Source organism: Gorilla gorilla, chromosome 21, assembly GCF_029281585.2.
Source record: "Gorilla gorilla gorilla isolate KB3781 chromosome 21, NHGRI_mGorGor1-v2.1_pri, whole genome shotgun sequence".
NCBI classification, from domain to species: Eukaryota; Metazoa; Chordata; class Mammalia; order Primates; family Hominidae; genus Gorilla; species Gorilla gorilla.
This window is the reverse complement of record NC_073245.2, coordinates 61757454-61777881: the sequence shown is the minus strand read 5'-3', so window position 1 is coordinate 61777881 and position 20428 is coordinate 61757454. Positions and strand designations below refer to the sequence as shown.

General features: G+C 48.4%; 1 protein-coding gene across 2 annotated transcripts in view; it reads left to right on the top strand.

Annotated features, from left to right (window-relative positions):
- PTGIS (prostaglandin I2 synthase) overlaps window positions 1–19725 on the top strand; it is a 64459-nt gene extending 44734 nt beyond the window's left edge. For both annotated transcript variants that reach the window (XM_031005027.3, XM_055373187.2), the window contains exons 7-10: window positions 9219–9387; window positions 10351–10532; window positions 12465–12616; window positions 15551–19725. In XM_031005027.3, coding sequence (XP_030860887.2) covers window positions 9219–9387; window positions 10351–10532; window positions 12465–12616; window positions 15551–15695 — 648 coding nt within the window. In that variant the 3' untranslated portion in view covers window positions 15696–19725. The remainder of the gene's footprint in view (window positions 1–9218; window positions 9388–10350; window positions 10533–12464; window positions 12617–15550) is intronic.
- Window positions 19726–20428: the final 703 nt, after the last annotated feature.

Sequence of the window (20428 nt, the reverse complement as noted above, 5' to 3'; positions counted from 1 at the left end):
CAGGCTGGTCTCAAACTCGACCTCAAGTGATCTGCCTGCCTCGGCCTCTGGAAGTGCTGGGATTACAGGTGTGAGCCACCACGCCCAGCTCCTTTTTGTTTTTTGTTTGTTTGTTTGTTTGTTTTTAAAATTTGGAAAAATGTTAAATTTATAGAAAAGTTTAATAAATAGTTTAATGAACTCCTATATATGCCTCACCTTGATTCCCCAGTTTTAAACATTTTACCACCTTTGCTTTCTCTCTCTCTGTCTCTCTCTCTCTTATGCTCTCTTTTCCCCACTGGGATTATTTTATTGAAATAATTTGGGAATAAGTTGCAGATATCATGCTTTTTTATCCCTAATTGCTTGAGTGTAAGCAAGAACATCTCCTGCATGACCACAGTACAATAACCAATTTCAGGATAATGAGCCCAAATACATGATCATTATCTAATAAACAATCTGTATTCCAGTTTTGCCAGTTGTCTCAATAATGTCCTTTTTGGTTCATCTTGGTCCAGCATCCAATCCAGAATCACACGTTGCATTTAATCATTCTGACTCTTCTGTTTTCTTTTCTTTTAATTTTTTTATTTTTTTGAGATGGAGTCTTGCTCTGTTGCCAGGCTGGAGTGCAGTGGCATAATCTCGGCTCACGGCAACCTCTGCCTCCTGAGTTCAAGCGATTCTCCTGCCTCAGCCTCCTGAATAGCTGGGACTACAGGCGCATGCCACCACATCCAGCTAATTTTTTGTATTTTTAGTACAGATGGGAGTTCACCATGTTGGCCAGGATGGTTTTGATCTTTTAACCTCGTGATCCACCAGCCTCAGCCTCCCAAGGTGCTGAGATTACAGGCATGAGCCACTGCACCCGACCCGTTTTCTTTAATCTGGCACAGTTTCTGTGCATTTCATTGTTTCTCATGACATTTACATTTTTTGAAGTGTGCAGACCAGTTATTTTGAAGAATTGTTTAGAAGTTCCATTGAGACACTGGGCATGGTAGTGTGCACCTGTAGTCCCAGCTAGTCGGGAGGGTGAGGCAAGAGGATTGCTTGAGCCCAGGAGTTTGAGACCAGCCTGGGCAACACAGTGAGATTCCACCTCTTAAAAAAATCCTTTGAGTACTTACCATAGACCTCAAAGATTCTGTATTGTGTCGATTACCTTTTGGGGGGTCAGGGGGAGAGGGGGCAGAGAGTCAAGGAAACATATACAAGGTGATTTTAGATGATGATATGTAGAGTATGAAACAGGGCTGTGAATAGAGAGACTTTCGGGTCTGCTCTAGCTGGGGTGGTCAGGGAGGCCTCCCTGAGATATTTGAGATGAGCCCTGGATGATAAGAAAGCTAGACTCAGAGACTTGGAGAAGATATGGGGATAGAAGATTCCAAATAAGGGAAGCAGCAAGTGCAAAGGCCCTGGGGTTGGATCTTGCAGAGTAGAGTTGGATCACACAGCTGAAGCAGAGTGAGGGAGGGGGCGTGAGACCAAGGGAAGAGGTCACTGAGGGCCTTGTGGGTCCTCATAAATGAGGACTTGGGATTTTTCTGTGGGCGAGATGGGGGCCTAGGAGAGTTCTGAGCAGAGGAGGGACAGGATCTTGGGGGGAAAAGCAAAAACAGGGCAACAAGGAGGAAACTGTGGTGGCAGGGTCAGGTGGTGGCCATGGAGGTGATGAGGACGTGGATAGATTTTGGAAATTTCAGGAAGACAGAGTCAGTGGACTTGGTCATGGACCAGATATTGGAGTGAGAGAAAGATGGTAGCCTTCGATGCTGCACAGCTCCAGGCCTGGTTCCTGCCCTCTCTCCTGATCCCCAAGCCCCATCTTTCTCTTGGCCCCACTTCGACAGTGACAGTTGCACAGGCTGACATTTCTGGGTAATTCCTCTCCCATCGACTTGCAGCTTATTTTTAGTTTCCTCAGAGTCATTAACTGTCTTTGCAGGCAGAGACTGGCAAGGGGTGGGGACTGGGATCAATTGGCAGTTGTCCCCCACATCAGTGCCTAATAACATATTTATGTGCAGAGATGACTTGGAGCTCCAAAGTGTCTCCAGAACCCTCGTGGGAATGACCGGTGTCAGCAAAACTGGATGCTGGCTGAGGGGTTTGAGTGGCAGAAAGTCCAGGGAACAGCCTTTGGCAGGGCCAGGAGAGCTGGGCAGGAGCTGGGGACAAGATGTCCTCTGAGGTTGAGTCGTTGACAGCGTCCAGAATTCAGGCAGGTGGGAAAACTTTTCAAGGGCCTTTTGGGAGCGGAGCCAAGAGGGTACTTGGCCTAGGAGTTTCTGGCACAGGCTCTGTGACCTCCCAGCCTGAGTTTGAATCCTGACTTTGACACTTCCTGGCAAGTCATTCACTTAACCTCTGAGCACCTCGGTTTACTCATCTGTAAAATGGAGATGGTAGCACCCGTTTCAAGACGTGGTTGTGAAGATGAAAGGAGGCAGGAATACATGTGCAATTTTGTAACTGTGCGTTGCAGATAACAAGTGCTCCAGAAACATCTTCAACAAATATTTACAGCACCTACCGTGGGCCAGGCCCCATTCTAGAAGCTGGGGATAGAGCGGTGAGCAAAACAGACAAAAATCCCTGTCCTCAGGGAGCTGGCATTCTGGTGGGAGAAGATAGACAATTAATAAACACATAAGCTGTCATCACAGTGCTTTGGGAAGTTAGAGAGGAACATCATTTGAGGCCTAGAGTTCAAGACCAGCCTGGGCAACATAGCAAGACCCCATCTCTGCAAAAAATACCTTATTTTTTTTGTAGAAAACCTGGGCGTGATGGTGCGCACCTGTAGTCCCAGCTACTTGGGAGGCTGAGGCAGGAGCATTGCTTGAGCCTAGGAGGTCAAGGCTGCAATGAGCCATGATTGTGCCACTGCACTCCAGCTTGGGTGACATAGTGAGACCTTGTCTCAAAAATAAATAAATAAATAAACAAACAAGTAAGCATCTAAAATGTATTAGAAGTCAGGTGCAGTGGCTCACGCCTGTAATCCCAGCACTTTGAGAGGCCAAGGCAGGCAGATAACTTGAGATCAGGAGTTTGAGACCAGCCTGGCCAACGTGATGAAACCCTGACTCTACTAAAAATACAAAAATTAGCCAGGCATGGTCGCACAGGCCCGTAATCCCAGCTACTCAGGAGGCTGAGACATGAGAATCACTTGAACCCGGGAGGTGGAGGTTGCAGTGAGCCGAGACGGCGCCGCTGCACTCCAGCCTGGGCAACAGAGTGAGACTCCATCTCAAAAAAAAAAAAAAAAAAGAGTATTAGAGGGAATGTGTTCTATGGAGAAGAGATGCAGCAGGAAGGCAGGCCCAGGAAGGCCTCACTGGAAGGTGACATCTGAGCAGAGACTGAAGGAAGTGAGGGGTGAACCATGTAAATATATAGAGTGAAGGTTCCCAGGCAGGGAGCAGCAAGTGCAAAGGCCCTGAGGCAGGACTAAGGGTGACATGGTGGGGAGGCAGAGCTGCCGGACCACACAGGTCCCTGTAGGCCATGGGGAGGGCTTTGGCTTTTACTGTGAGTGAGACAGGTGCCTGCTGAGGGCTCTGAGCAGAGGAAGAACCTGGCCTGTCTTTTGCTTTAGAGGGATCATTCTGGCTGCAGCGCTGACAAGAGACTGTAGGGGGTGGGGAAGCAGAGGCAGGGAGAGCAGAGAGGAGGCCATTGCAGGATCCAGACGAGAGGGTGCTGCTGGGCCAGGGTCAGGGGTGGTTAGATTCTGAACATATTCCAAAGTAAAGCCAACAGGATCCGCTGTTGGATGGGACCTTGGGGGAGGCCATCAAGGATGAATCCAGGTTTGGGCCTGAGTGACAGGAAGGATGGCAGAGCCATGGGCAGAAGAGGAAGATGGCGGGAGGAGGAAGTTTCAGGGAGAAGATCGGGGGTTGGGCTTTGGGTATGTTGAATTTGAGATGGAGATGGGGGAGTGGACACCTGGAGAAGAGAGTCTGGAGTTCAAGTTTGAGGTCCAGGCTTGGGAGTTGTCAGCATAGAGGAGTTTAAATCCTCAGGACTGGAGGAGATACTGCAGGCGAGGGTGGGTGAAGAAGGGGGCATCCCTGAGGCTCTCCAATGGTGGGAAGGGTGAGGAGGAGGGGCCAGGAAGGTGGGAGGAGAGCCAGGAGTGGGAAGCTGGGTCAGATGCTGCAGAGAGGCTGAAAAATGGTAGCTGTGATTGCTGCTGTCAGGTCGGAGATGATGAGTCAGGAATAATAATCTCAAAAGATACTGAGCACTTACCCTGGGCCAAGCATCCTGTTGAGCACTTTGCAACCACCATCTCATAGGATCCTCACAACAGCTTCCTGAATCCAGAACCCCTGAACCTGGAATCGAGAGTGATGGAAGGGGCAGTGGGAGTCTCAGGCATCCAGGGAGGACCCTGTGGGCCGAGACCTAAGGTCCAGGCAAGGGGAAGAGGAGGCTGTAAGGGAAGGTGGGGTGGGGTGGTGGGGGGCAGACGGAGGAGAGTTTCCAAACACAGGTCAGGCTTCCCTGCCAGCTCTGAGCCCACTGATGCTGGTAATGCCAGGACTGAAACCATTGATTGACATGATGTCCCTCAGCCCCATCCATCACATCTGATCCTTCTCTTCCTTCCTGATATCTGGCTTGGCCTTCACCCCATCACATCCTCAGCAGCCACAGCCACACATCCCTGGAAATTCCTGGGTGGTCCTGAGAGGTAGGGGAGGGGGCCACGGGAGCTGCTGGGCCTGCACATAACTCCGCTGAGATAGTGATCATCGAGAAGACTCCCTGAGGCATCTGACAACGGAGTAGAAAGCAAAACCACAGTATTGAGAGTCAGACTCGGGTGGAATCTCACCTCTGCCACTAAACTAGTTATGTGACCTCAAACAAGTCACTTTTCTGGGCTTAAGTTTCACCATCTGTAAAGAGGGTTGGTTTTTTGTTTTTTTTTTTTTTTTTGTCTTCAGTAGTTTTATCTTAAAATAATTTTAGATTATAAAAGAGTTGCAAAGATAGTACAGGGGTTCCCAAATACCCTTCACCCAGCTTTCCCTAATGTTACATAACCACAATACATTCATCAAGACTAAGAAATTCACACTGGGACATTGCTAGTAACTAAAGTCTGTACTTTATTCACATTGCCCCAGTTTTTCTACTAATATCCTTTTTCTCTTCCAGGAGCCAATCCACAATCCCACATTGCACTTAGGGCTTTTGTTTGTTTGTTTTAAATAGGCTCTATTTTCACAGCAGGTTTAGGTTCACAACAAAATTGAAGGAAAGGTGCAGGGATCTCCCTCAGCCCCCTTCTCCCAATGCCTCGCCTCTCCATGGCTGGTGTCCCTCAGCAGAGTGGCACATTTGTTACAATTTATGACCTACACTAACACATCATTATCACACTTGGGATATTCTTTTATTCCGTTGGAATCTTCTAAATCATAAAAATTAAAAGAAACACAATCTGTGACCCCCATCCCTCAGGTCTCCCTTCTTCTGCCAGGCTGCTTCCTCAGAGGGTCTCCCCCTGGGGGATGACTACAATGGCCTCCAGTAGCTCTAGGCAACTTAGCAATCCCATGGAGGAGGGCTTCCCTTCCCCTAAATTCTAGCACAGCTCCCAAGCCTGATACTCACTGGCCCAGCCCACGTCATATGCCCCACTCTGCATGGATCACTCAGTGCCTCCGCCTGGGTCCCATGCCCACACTTGAAGTCTGGAAGGATGGGTCAGTCCTGGATGGCCCACATGGACTTAGACTTAAGAGGAGGTGGTTCTTTGAAGGAAAGTGGGGTGCTGTTACCAACGACAAGGAAGCGGATGCAGGCAGGCACGGGCAGCGGAAGTCCCCCACTTCTACTGATGGGCCATGTTGTCAGGAGGCAACAAGAAGGAGCACGTGAATCGCCAAGGGTGTGGTCTGGCCCACAGTCAGTGCCTCCCAGAGGTCAGCCACTGCCATTCACAGGAAAGCTAGAACAGGGGTGGCACTGCTGGGTCATGGCCTTTGGCTGCAGTAGGAAGGAATGAGGACAAACAAGAAGTGTCTTCCTGAGTAAACAGAGGCAAGGCTCCGTGGGTGGAAGCTCAAATTCCAGGGTGGCAAATTCAGGATCTCTTATGGTTGTGTGTACACACACATACACACACACTCACACATCTGTGCAGTTGGGTAAAAGGCGGTCTTGGTCACCTCCCTAACTTGCCACAGCTTTTTCCTGCAGGCAGAGATAGCCAAGCGCCCATGTGTTCCACTCCTGCTTGGTAATTAATGAGCGGTGGCCCCCATCTAACCATCTGGGCCAGATAAAATGGCCTTGGCGCTGAGCTAAGCCAGTGTTGAATTATTTATCATCCGCATTTGCCTGGCTATTTAAGTGATGGACAGCAAGTGACCTTGCTGTGTCAGCTGGACCTGAGGTGCTGGCGGAACTCTCAGAAAGGGCCGGAGGCCCCCCCGACTTGTTTTCAAATCCAGGGGAGGGGCCAGTAGGGGAGGAGTAACCACTTCTGAGCACCTACTATGGGCACAGCACGTGTGGGATTGCTTGCATTCAGCCTCACTGGACCCTTGCGGCCACCCAGGAGGTGGCAATGTTACCCCCAGTGTTGAGACCCAAAGGGGGACGTGACTTGTCCACAGTCACAGAAAGTGGGGAGCTAGGATTTGAACCCACCTCTACCTGGTCTCAGTCCAGGGATCTCCTAGCCCACCTCCCAGGCTGTCTTGGAGCTCCACCTCTAATCCAAAGGGACGCAGATGTTTATTTGACAAATATCAATGAGCCTCCACTATATGCTGGGCAGTGGGTGGCGACCAGGGAGAACTTCGTTTTTCCTTTTCAGTAAAAGGCCTAATAATGGCACCTGCATGATGGAAGTATTGAGCAGAGAAGTGTGATTCCTCCTGGCCTCACGGCCTCACAGGCACTAAAGAGGAAGGCAAAATCTATCTCACCATCACTAATGCTATGGTGCATTTCTTTCCAGCCTTTCCCCATAGGTTTTTCTTCTGTGGTTAAGATCATGCAGCTGTTTTAATCTAACCTTCTATTTGGTTTAATATTGTAACATGAGCATCTCTCATGACATTGTACATCACTATAGAAATGATTTGGATACAGCCTGGGAAACATAGTGAGACCTCATCTTTACAAAAAATAGAAAGATTAGCCAGGCATGGTGGTGCATGCTTGTATCAGCTACTTGGGAGGCTGAAGTAGGAGGATCACTTGAGCCCAGGAGGTGGAGGTTGCAGTGAGCCACGATCATGCCATTGCACTCCAGCCTGGGTGGCTTCTGTTTCACTTAAAATTAGTGTGTCCATTAAAAAATTTTGAACAGTTTAAAAGGTATTTGCAAGGAAAGTCAGCCTCCTTCCTCCCTATCCTCTTGTCTTCCCAGCTTCTGTCCCAAGGTAACCTCAGTTACCCGTTTCTGGTGTCTCTTAGAGATGGTCTGTGCTTCTTTGGGAGGCTGTGGCAGGAGGACTGCTCGAGGCCAGGAGTTTGAGATCAGCTTCGGAAACATAGGGAGACCTCCATCTCTACCGAAAAAAAAAAAAAAAAAAAAAAAACCTAGCTGGGTAGCACATGCCTGTGGCCCCAGCTCCTTGGGAGGCTAAGGCAGAAGGATCACTTGAGCCTAGGAGGTCGAGGCTGCAGTGAGCTATGATTGTGCCACTGCATTCCACCCTGGGTGACAGAGCAAGACCCTGTCTCAAGAAAAAAAAACAGATGGTCTGTACTTCTTCATGTATATTTCTCTTTAAACAAACACACAAATGGCAGCATGCTGAGCCACCACCCTGCACCTTGCGTTTGCATGCTTCTGTGTGTCTTGGCTACAGTCCCACATCAGTACACACAGAGCCAGCTTCTTTTTAATGACTTCCTGCATCAACATCCAATGGATGGATCTTCATTTATCTCATTGATCTCTTATTGATAGACATGAGGTTGTTTCCAGCATTTTTCTATTACATGAGCACCGCAATAATTATCTTTGTGCATATGCCCTTTTGCCCATGTGCAATTATGTCTGTAATGAAATTAGTGGGTAAACATGATATTTAATGATGATTTAATATTCCATTATTATGATTGAATAGGATAGTCACGGCAGACAAAAACCTTCCCCCAAATTGAGATTAGTCGGTATTCTTCCCATATCTGGATCACTAAAGGGTGCCATATACACATTTTAGCCACATACCAAAGAGCTGAGGCTAAAACGTGTATGAAAATGTTCAGCTAAGACTGAAGCCTTGAAACAAGAAATTCCACTCATTTTCCTAAGTGTTTATCTATTGGGAAGTTTAAATAATTTTTATTCATAGCTTTCAGTCATCAGTGATGATTGCAGCTTTGTTTTATACACACACAACACATACACATTTATTCTTCAAGTGACTGATAGAATTTTAAGATACAAAGCATATAGGGAACTTTTTGCTTCCCAAACTACATCAAGAATGATTATATTTGGAAGCAAATCTTTAGATATTGCACCAGTTAGCTATTGTTGCATAACAAACATCCACAACAACTCATCAGCGGCATACACCCATCAGCATTTATTTAACTCACGGGTCTGTGGGTCTGGCTCATTGGAGCAGCTCAGCTCTGTCCATGAGTCTCTCATCCTCCTCTTGGGATCAGTGGGCTTGCCGAGCAAGTGGAAACACAAAGTCTCTCGCGGCTTAGGCGTAGAGTGGCTGTTCCTTCAATTCCACCTCAATCTATTGGCCAAAGCAAGTCCACGGCTGAGCATAAATTCAAAGGGCAGGGGAAATACGCTCTGGCTCTTAAATAGGAGGAACAGCAAATTCACATGGTAAGGAGCGTGGATTCTGGGATTGGGGAAGAATTGGGGCCAACAATGTGATCATTCTCAGATGTGAACGGTCTTAACTGATACACCCTGTTCCTATTACTGACACTGTTTTGCTGATTAGCTATGAAGATTACCTGTGTGACCTAGGATTAGTGACTTTGCACACAGTCAGGGATGCCACGAGTGGCCTTGAAGTAGGTATTTTGGGCCACAGGGCAGTTTTGGCCATGTCCTGAGGCTGGAGATAGACACTGGTCATGCCTGGGTGTTTGGCAGCAGTGGGAGCCCAGGCCTACTGGCCCCTCTGTCTTGGCCCGAGCTGTGTCCCTGGCAGAGAGGAGTCAGCTCTGCCCTCATAATGGCATAACAGGGGCCCTTCTCCTTGCAGGGGAACATGGGTCCCGCTGCCTTCTGGCTCCTGCTCTTCCTTCTCAAGAATCCTGAAGCCCTGGCTGCTGTCCGCGGAGAGCTCGAGAGTATCCTTTGGCAAGCAGAGCAGCCTGTCTCGCAGACGACCACTCTCCCACAGAAGGTTCTAGACAGCACACCTGTGCTTGGTGAGATTGTCAGACCCTCCAAGATAGCCCCTAAGACTGCGTCATCATGGACCCCCAAAGCCCTCCCCAACATGGGCTCCTGTCTTCCAGGGTCCATCAGTGTCCTCCAACCTAGGGTCTCCCTAAGCCTCCTATCTTCACACACCTGGCATCTCCATACTCCAGCCTCAGCTAGGGGTCAAGTGACAGAAAACCTAACTTCAATTGACTAAGGTGAAAAGGTACTTTGAGACATGTCACTAAAAAGCCCAGAGGATTGGCTTCAGGCACAGGTGGATCCATGCACTTTAACAATGTCGTCAGGACTACTCAGTTCCTCTCCACCTCTCAGCCCTGTTTCCCACTGGGTTGGCTCCAGTCTCAGGCTGGCAGTAGCTGTTGGCAGCTCAAGGCTGACTTCCTCCTGGCTCTGTGAGACTCTGAATCTCTTACAACGTTCCCACCAAGAGTCCCAAGACTGTGGCTCATTGGCTTTCTTTGGGTCATGTGTCCATACTGAACCAATCATAGGGCTCAGAGGGATGCTCTGATTGGCCAGTCACAGCCCCATCCCAGGAGTTGAGCATAGAATCAGCAGTCTAACCCCTGAGAATGAGAGAGGGGTGGACCCTAGAGGAAAATCAGGGGCCCGTTTCCAGAAGAGAAATATATGCCGGGCAGACAGGAGCAGAGATTGATGGCCCTACTCTCTCCCCAGCCTTCTGATATCTCCCTAGCTCCCACCTTCCCTCACAACTTCTCTTGGGGTCAGACCTGGATACCCTCATGTTCAAGGGTCTCTGAGGGACCACAGAGACCACATGTCATCATGTGTCCTTTTTCACCTTACTATGTGACTGTGTGGGCGAGGCAGGCACCCTTTCTGAGCCTCTTCATCTTCCTCTGTAAAATAAGAGCTGGGGTTGGCATATGAGCAGGTGAAGGGATAGCCTGCTGACCCTTCCTTGCACCTGCCCCATGCAGATAGCGTGCTGAGTGAGAGCCTCAGGCTTACAGCTGCCCCCTTCATCACCCGCGAGGTTGTGGTGGACCTGGCCATGCCCATGGCAGACGGACGAGAATTCAACCTGCGACGTGGTGACCGCCTCCTCCTCTTCCCCTTCCTGAGCCCCCAGAGAGACCCAGAAATCTACACAGACCCAGAGGTAAATGGCAGGGGCGCCTGGTCATATGAGGTCTGTGGGAGAAAAATTAGTGACTTTGGGATGAGCCAGATCTGAGTGGCAGCCTGGCTCTGCTCTTTGTTTGCTATGTGACATTGCCCAGATTGCTTCACCTCTCTGTGTTTGCTTCCTCACCTGTGAAATGGACCTCATAATAGCACCTGCCTCATGAGATTGATAGGAAGATTAAATGGGATCATGCATAAGCAGATATTGATGGCCCCACTCTCTCCCCAGCCTTCTGATATCTGTTTGGCTCCTACCTTTTTTCACAGCTTCTCTTGGAGTCAGACCCAGATCCCCTCATGTTCAAGGGTCTCTGAGGAACCCTAGAACATGAGGGGATGTTCATTCACACTGAGTGCTTTGTGATAGCTCAGCCATTTTCCTTATTTCAGAATGTTATAATGTCAGTTTTTCAACACTTTTCCCTTGCCCCAGACTTTGAGAAGAAGTAAACTTTCATAATTACTAACAGATTGGGTGCTTACTGTGTGTCAGACCCTAAACTACATGCTCATCTATCCATCCATTCATTCATCTGCCCATCTACTCATGCATCTGTCTATTCATGTATTCATCCATCCATCCACACACTCACCTATCTACCTATCCATTCATCTATCCATCCACCCATCCATTCATCCATCCACCCACCAATTTACCCTTTCATCCACCCATCTACCCATTCATTTATCCATCCAGCCACCCATCCACTCATCTATCCATCCATCCACTCATCTACCCATGCATCCATCTGTCCATTCATCCATTCACAAACTCACCCATCCGTCCATTAATCTATCCATCCACCCATGCATCCATGCATCCATGCATCCATCCATACATCCATCCATCCATCCATCCACATACTCACCCATCTACCCATCCAGTAATCTATCCATCCACCCATCCATCCATCCATCCACCCAAGAAGCTACCCTTTCATCCACCCACCTACCCATGAATCCATCCATCTATCCATCCGTCTGTCCATTCAATCATCTACTCATTTATCCATCCATCCACCCACCCATTTATCTACCCACTCATTCATATGTCCATCCACCCATTCTTCTACTTATCCACCCATCCATCCAACTATCCACCCATCTACTCATCCATCCATCCATTTGTCCATTCATCCATTTATTCATCCATCCACCCATCCACCCATCAATCTACCCATTCATTCACCCATCTACCCATCCATCCATCCACCCCATCTACCCATCCATCCATCCATCCATCCCTCCATTCATCCATCTTTCCATCCACATTTCCATCTCTTAGTCTATCCACTGGTTCATTCACCTATCCTTCCACCCATCTTTCAGTCGGCAGCTACTCCATGCCAAGCTCTGTGCTCAGCTACAACCCTTGCCTTACCACTGTGCAGTGTAACCAAAGCAAATTGGCATTTTCTTTTTAAAACATATTTTAATTTCTTTTATTTTACATTACAAAAGTAATATATATCATAGAATATAAAGAAATACAGAGAAATATATACTTAAATGTAAAAAATATGTATTTCCCTTCCTCTCCAGTTCTACAGAGTTCTCTAACCACGGTTTGGAGTGTGCCTTGCGAATTGTTTTCATGGCTTTACAGGCATACACATAACACATTCACATGCCATGAAAAGATTGGTGTGTGTATAGGATCATGCAATATATACTATTCTGAAACTTGCTTTTTTCATTCAACAACCAATTGTAGAAATTCTTTCCATGTCAGTACACACAAACCTTTTGCCATAATTTTTTAACCAATCCCGTATCAATTGACCTGTATATGGTTTCCAGTTTTTCCCTCTTATAAACATGACTGTCATGAACATCCTCATACATTTTTCTTGGTGTGGGCTTGTTCTGGGAATGGGGTCAGAAAAGGACCTTCTTCCTATTTCAGGTATTTAAATACAACCGATTCCTGAACCCTGACGGATCAGAGAAGAAAGACTTTTACAAGGATGGGAAACGGCTGAAGAATTACAACATGCCCTGGGGGGCGGGGCACAATCACTGCCTGGGGAGGAGTTATGCCGTCAACAGCATCAAACAGTGAGTGGGGGGCCAGGGCAGGGCCAGGGTGGCTCCTGATCCCCTGGTTGGCAGGCGCCCTTCTCTCCTGGGACTGAGGGCTCAGCCAGGAGAATGGTTTGGCAGAGGCTTCACATGGACAGCCCGTGAGCCATCTCTTATTTGTGGTTTTACAACTGTGTGCTTTTATAAATCAGAAGAGCTCGTGTAAAAAAGCCAGATTTCGGATTTCTTTTGAAATAATCAGATCTGGCAGCAGGTTCTTCCCTTCAAGACTAGTGTCCAGATTCCAAATACTGGACATTCCTTTCAGCTGACCGTAGCTACCCGTCTGCAGCTGCTGCCGCATGTTCAGAACTTCGTGTTAGGAACTGGCCGAACTTCACTGTTCCCACTTGGTTATTTTAATGCCTGTGGGGCCGAGAGCCTCATAAATTATCTCCCTTGAACCCCAGGAGCTTTGGCCACCAGGATCACAAACAGATTGGACCAGGGGTTATGACATCTGCCCTGTCCTCCTGTCCAGCCCCTGTGCAATCATAAGCTGGGTTACCTTCTGAGCCTCTGTTTCCTCAACTGTAAAATGAGGGTTCTGATTATAACTACACCCCAGGAGATATGAATTGGATCTTTCTAAGTTCTTAACCCACTGCCTGGCTCATTGTAGGCATTTGAAAAATGTTAATTATTACCATAATTATTAATATCATTATTGTGCATGCATTATGCTAAGTGAGTGGGCACATTACATAAACCTTTAGCCTCAGTTTCCTCAAGAAAATGGAGTCAATTATGAACATAATACAGCTCATATGCATTCCTTAAAATCACCTTGCTGTGTGAAATCATGCAACAAAAACTGCAGGGATTCACGCCTGTAATCCCAGCACTTTGGGAGGCTGAGGTGGGCAGATCATTTGAGGCCAGGAGTTTGACACCAGCCTAGCCAACATGGTGAAACCCCGTCTCTACTAAAAATACAAAAATTGGCCGGGTGTGGTGGAGCGTGCCTGTAATCCCAACTACTCAGGAGGCTGAGGCAGGAGAATCTCTTGAACTCAGGAGGCGGAGATTGCAGTGAGCCAAGATCGCGCCGTTGCACTCCAGCCTGGGCGACAGAGTGAGACTCTGTCTCCAAAAAAAAAAAAAGAAAGAAAGAAAAAACTGCAGGGATTGAGGGAAAAGGGGGACTGGGGCCCAACACTCAAAAACCTCATCAGTGACAAAATAAAAAAAAAAAGAGAGAGAAGAACCCAGTAAAAAAAATGGTAGTAAAGTTTTATACATGTTACCTGGCTAAGAACTATGTAAGTGCTGTAATATCTGTGGCTGTAGATCGATGCTTAGTTGTGTGCATGTGTATATTTTATGGATTTCTGCACACCCAGGTTCAGCTGGGTGCAGTCTTTCATATTCACCTCATGTTTCTCACAAGTGAAATTGCACGTGAGCAAATGTGAAACTTGCATTATATTCAAATGGTGCCCTAATGTATCAATCCTATTGGAACAAATTCACCTGTTCAAAACAAGTGTTAGAGCAGAACCGACTGGCATTCCTACCTCATCAATTTTTTGGACAGATAAAAAGAGATAGCGGGTACTGAATGCTTAGATGGTGCCTAGCGCACAGTGTTCCAATAAATTAGCTAATTTGTTGTTATTTTTATCTCACTGAATTGTCATGACAACCCTGCTGGTCCATCTAAAACTGAGTCTAGACAGGTCAGACCATTTGCCGTGTTCCCAGGAAGTGGAGGTGCAGGAGTTCAAATCCAGGGGTGGGCACAAAACCACCATCCCTTAGAAACTCACCCTCTAGTTTCCTACAGCCTCAGAGCTGGAAGAGACTCAACCTGCCTTTCCCCTCTTTGACCAGATGGGAGAACTGAGACCCAGAGTGGGTAAGAACTTGGCAAGGGCCACATTCCCATAAGCGGCACAGCCCAGATCTGTCCAGAGTGTTAACTCCCCTCTCTCCTCATCTGCCCTCTTCACTCCTTCAGTGAGACAAAAGAATCCCCACCATGTGCTCAGTGCTGCATCGGGCACCTGGGTTGGGGTAGGGAATAGTGGTGGGAAAAGAGTCATAAGATATTCTCCTGACCCTTACGAACATGGGCATTGGTAAGATGAGGCAGGGAGGCAGCAACCGTTGACATCCCCCGTAGGGCTGCCTCCACATTTATGGGGGCACTGATTACATCATAGGCATGGCAGCTGCAAATAGTTATTATGACAGTTTTCCCAGAAGATGGCAGTAGAGAGTGCTTGTTCTTGCAAAGTTGGTCTATTTAGGACAATTTTCTCAGATGGCAGTAAAATGTTTTGAGAGCGATGCCTGTTTCTAATCTCACAAAGACACCTAAGGGTTAGCAGCAGCCCTGGCCAAGATAGACAGTGAGGGTTCCAGGAGTGTGGAGAAAGGCGGGGAAGTGTGTGGGCTGGAGGATCCAGAGGAGTCGCCGTGTTAATCAGCACAGGCTCAGCTCTGCACCTGCCGAGTCTCAGTGGCTTTTACCAACAGAGGTGTAGTTCCACTCACACGGTATCAGCTGTGGGATTGGAGGGCTTCACCACTCTGTGCACAGACTCGGGCCAGGCTCTTTCCCTCTTTCGGCTCCACTGTCTCAATGTGAAGCCTGCATGGCTGCCAGGCAGGAGGGACAGCAGGAGAGCCACACACTGGCTCGCGAATGCTTTGACACAGGAGTGACACAGGCCACTTCTGCACACAGCCCATTCACCAGAACTCATCCACGGGCCTGCCTAACCTTACAGGGGGCTGGCAAATGTGGTGAGCAGCAAATGCGTTTCTTCTACTTCCTCACTCCTCTCCTCACTTTACTCAAAGTTGGAGTCAGACTTAGGAGGCAGCCATGGCTCCCCTGCCTTGTTCCCGATAACCCCCTGCCCTACTCCTCTCCTTCACACCTTCCATGCCATCTCTCTGCAGATTTGTGTTCCTCGTGCTGGTGCACTTGGACTTGGAGCTGATCAACGCAGATGTGGAGATCCCTGAGTTTGACCTCAGCAGGTACGGCTTCGGTCTGATGCAGCCGGAACACGACGTGCCCGTCCGCTACCGCATCCGCCCATGACACAGGGAGCAGATGGATCCACGTGCTCGCCTCTGCCCAGCCTGCCCCAGCCTCCCAGCTTTCTGTGTGCACGGTTGGCCTGGATGCAGGTGCTAGCATTACCACTTCCCTGCTTTTCTCCCAGAAGGCTGGGTCCAGGGGAGGGAAAAGCTAAGAGGGTGAACAAAGAAAAGACATTGAAAGCTCTATGGATTATCCACTGCAAAGTTTTCTTTCCAAAATCAGGCTTTGTCTGCTCCCAACTCACCTCGTTACTCTCACCTCGTGATATCCACAAATGCTATTCAGATAAGGCAGAACTAGGAGTCTTCACTGCTCTGCCCCCAACTCCCGGAGGCGTCACCTTCCTAGTTCTTATAAGCTAGCATGGCCCGGGCCTTATCCAGTCAAAGCAGATGCTGGCCACAGAAAGGCCACTCAGGATGTCCTTTGTGTCCATTGATGTCATTCAGCAGTCAGTCCCCCAATAATCCTTAAACTAGCTAAAACCAAAGGAGTCCCTTAGAAGATCTGCTTCCCTGGGGCCCCATTTGCCAGATTGCCCCATTGCTCACGCTACTTGAGAAAATGCAGGAGAGCTTCCCCCAAGGCTGATGCATTCCCGGTGCAGAACAGGGGCACCCTCCAAACACTGGGCTCTGAGGAGTGGAGTTCTCTGTTCTAGAATGACAGGCACCAGATGGGATGGGCTTTCTCAGTGTCAGCACTCAGGTAGGGAGCTAAGGAAGACACAGCCCAGACAAGATGGCTGGAAGGAGCCAGCCAGGACTCCTTAGACTGGTCAAGCCAAAAAAGAAGGTGCCAATTTCATGCATTCTAGTGCAGAAGCCCCAACTGTGGTCACGATCCAGTCTGCAGACGTGTTTTGTTTGGACTTCACTTAAAAAAATGCCTTAGTTGTTATCATCTTTGGGAGAGTTCATTCAAAATATCCAGCTTCTCTTGAAAACTTGGTATATCTGGCCACACTGGGCTCACATTCCCAAGGGTAACTCTTGGCCAGAGCTGAGTGGCAGCTGCCTCCCTTATGCAGGACATGTGCTCTCAGCTTCACCAGGGTTCTGACCGGGTCTGCTTCTGCATTCACAGCGCCTCCTGGACCTGAAGGCATCTGAGTGTGAGACCCTGTTCTAACTCTTAGAAGTGACATTGTAAGAGGTAGTGGGGACTAGCTAATTGGTCCAACCCAGCCTGAGTGCACCACCCTTTGAACAAATGTATCAGTGATGAAAATTTGCCTTTGCCCCGGCTTGCCTGTAATCCCAGCACTTTGGGAGGCCGAGGTGGGCGGATCACTTGAGGTCGGGAGTTCAAGACCAGCCTAGCCAACATGGCGAAACCCCATCTCTACTAAACATACAAAAATTAGTCAGGTGTGGCGGTGCGTGCCTGTAATCCCAGCTACTCAGGAGGCTGAGGTACCAGAATTGCTTGAACCCAGGAGGTGGAGGTTGCAGTGAGCTGAGACTGCGCCACGGCACTCCAGCCTGGGCGACAGAGCAAGACTCTGTCTCAATAAATAAATAATTAATTAAAATAAAAAACAGCTTGAAGAGAAAAATGGCCTGCAAACCTTTTTTATGATGCTATTTTTATTAATATAAGGTCCTGTTTATTGAGACCCTTTAAATGCCTGCGAGAGACCCTACAGACAGTATGTCTACTCCTCACAGCATCTCTGTGAAGAGAAGGAGGGTTGTGCCCACTTTATAGATGAGAAAACTGAGAGGTGAGGTGACTTGCCTGGGGCCACATAGCTCATAAGCTGTAGAACTCTGCAGGCAGATTTACTGTCCCAGGAGCAAATGCTGGATGAGCAACTCCTGTTCTTTGGGCTCAAGGGGACTGGTGATGGGACAATTCTTCTCGAATTCAGGAGCTGACAGAGCCAGAGGCACCTAAACATGGGTACATCTTGTAAGACACATAATGAGGTCCCTCTAGCTTTAGCTGGAGGGAGATAAAAGAACCCCAGACCTCTGAATGTCCCAGAGGCTAGTCTCTTCTCAGAGCAGCACTGGGGTTTGGGGGCTTCCCTGGGCCTCAGCCTCCAGGCACCCCCAGGAGTCCCAGAGAGACGCTGTGATTGGCAGGAGGCAGGATATCCCCAGGGAAACCCATCTTCACGCCTGGGTGACCCCCACTGCCGCCTCCTTCTTAACTCTGCAGGAAATCAGAGCTGGCAGCCTCCAGTGGGAGGACAGAGCCGGTTTCCGTGGCAACCCTCAGCTGCCTCATCGTGGCTGGGAAGGGAAGGAAGCAAGCCGGCAGAAATAGCTATGGAAGGTCTTGCGCAGGCTGCAACCCTGGTGTGCTGGGGGAAAACCCTTATGACTCCCCCCCTTCCAAATCAGGCTGGGTTGTCACTGAGACTAGATTCTCACCTGCCTTCAAAGAAGGGCCAATTCCCTTTAAAGGTCGCACCTCCTTGGAACCACAGTCATTAGTGAATTACACTCAAGGAAAAGACGTGCTCCCACCAGGCAGCTCCAGCTGTTACCTGAGATACTGAAGTGCAGCTCAGGAGACGATTATTTAAACCTGCCCTTGTTTTAATCGTTATTTTTCTCTTTAAAAAAAATAGAAGCTATAAAGAAAAGAGGGAGAGATGAGTGGGTTAGCTACCTGCTATGCGCTAGTTAGGAAGTTACATGGATGCCATTGTATTTCTTCATCCCTTGCTTAAGAATCAAAATTACTGGACATATGTTAGGAATACCCTTTCTTTCTTTCTTTTTAAGCTCAGTGGCAAGAATGAAATACTCTTTTTTTTTTTTTTTTTGAGATGGAGTCTCGCTCTGCTGCCCAGGCTAGAGTGCAGTGGCGCCATCTTGGCTCACTGCAAGCTTCGCCTCCCGTGTTCACACCATTCTCCTGCCTCAGCCTCCCGAGTAGCTGGGACTACAGGCGCCCGCCACCACACCCGGCTAATTTTTGGATTTTTAGTAGAGATGGGGTTTCACCGTATTAGCCAGGATGGTCTTGATCTCCTGAGCTCGTGATCTGCCCCCCTCGGCCTCCCAAAGTGCTGGGATTACAGGTGTGAGCCACCGCGCCCAGCCAAGAATAAAATACTCTTAAATTGATCTAATGAAGTGTTTCCTTACCATTGTGATTATTGTTACTATTATTTGCTGTATTTTAATATTGTTGTTTACCAAATATTCTCCTTTAAACAGACTCACTTTTTAAAATTTTTTTTTTTTTTTTTGAGACGGAGTTTCGCTCTTATTGACCAGGCTGGAGTGCAATGGCACGATCTCAGCTCACCACAACCTCCACCTCCTGGGTTCAAGCAATGCTCCTGCCTCAGCTTCCCAAGTAGCTGAGATTACAGGCGCACACCACCAAGCCCAGCTGATTTTTGTATTTTTAGTAGAGACGGGGTTTCACCATGTTGGTCAGGCTGGTCTCGAACTCCTGACCTCGTGATTTGCCCGCCTCGGCCTCCCAAAGTGCTAGGATTACAGGCATGAGCCACCATGCCCGGCCTAAACTTTGTTTTTAAAATGAACTTTTTCCCCCCAATTGCTGCCAATAGTGGATAACATGTATCACTCACTGCCAAAAATAGAAAGTGACCATGAAAAATAAATTCGCTGGGGAGGGGGGCTCCATGCTGGTGTGGCCAAGGCTGAGAGCTCTCTCTTCTCTGATACAAAATGAGATAAGCAAGTGTTAGCATTGCCTTAAGGCCACACTGGCATCTCCCTGACCTTCTCCAGGGACAGAAGCAGGAGTAAGTTTCTCATCCCATGGGCGACCAGGGCCATCTCCTCCCACCAGTGGCCCCCACTCACAGGGAGCTGGCAATGCCCTACCTGCCTGTTCTCCAGATGGAGAAACAGGCTCTGAGAGTTCACAGGTCTTGCCCAAAGTCATTGATTTTGATGATTAAAAAGAATAAACACAGTGTTTCCTGAGTAGCAGTGATTGTTATGCCTTGCTATTTTAATAAAGATTCTATTTTCGTATAACATTGTCAAGTGGAAACATGCTGAAATCTATTAAACCATCTTTGTTTGTGGAACTGCCTCTGAGTGTGATTCTGATGGAGGGCATTGGCCGTGCCTGGAATGGTGAGGTCAGCTCTTGGGACAGGAGAGCATAGAGCATCTACTCTGTCCGTTGCTGTGGGCCCAGGCCTCTCACAGACAGAACTGAGTCACACCTTTACCTACCCTCCAAGGCATAGATGAGTATCCCTGTTTTTACAGAGAAAGAAACTGAGGGTCAGAGAGGTGAAGTGGTTTGCCCAAGAACGTGTGGCTAAGAGGTAATAGACCTGGAATTCAAATGCAGGCCCCTCTGCTGCCTGAGACAGTGTTCAGGATCTTTCTTTCAGTGATCCTCCGGCTGGCAGCAGAGGGACTGGGTACCCATTAGAGCAGGGGTCCACAACCCCTGGGCCACGGATCAGTATAGGTCCTTGGCCTATTAGGAAATGGGCTGCACAACAGGAGGTGAATGGTGAGTGAGTGAGCAAAGCTTCATCTATATTTACAGCCACTCCCCATCACTCACATTACTGCCTGAGCTCCACCTCCTGTCAGATCAGTGGCGCCATTAGATTCTCATAGGAGGGCGAACCCTATTGTGAACTGCACAGGCAAGGAATCTAGGTTTTGCACTCCTTATGAGAATCTAATGCCTGGTCATCTATCACTGTCTCCCATCACCCCCAGATGGGACCATCTAGCTGAAGGAAAACAAGCTCAGGGCTCCCACTGATT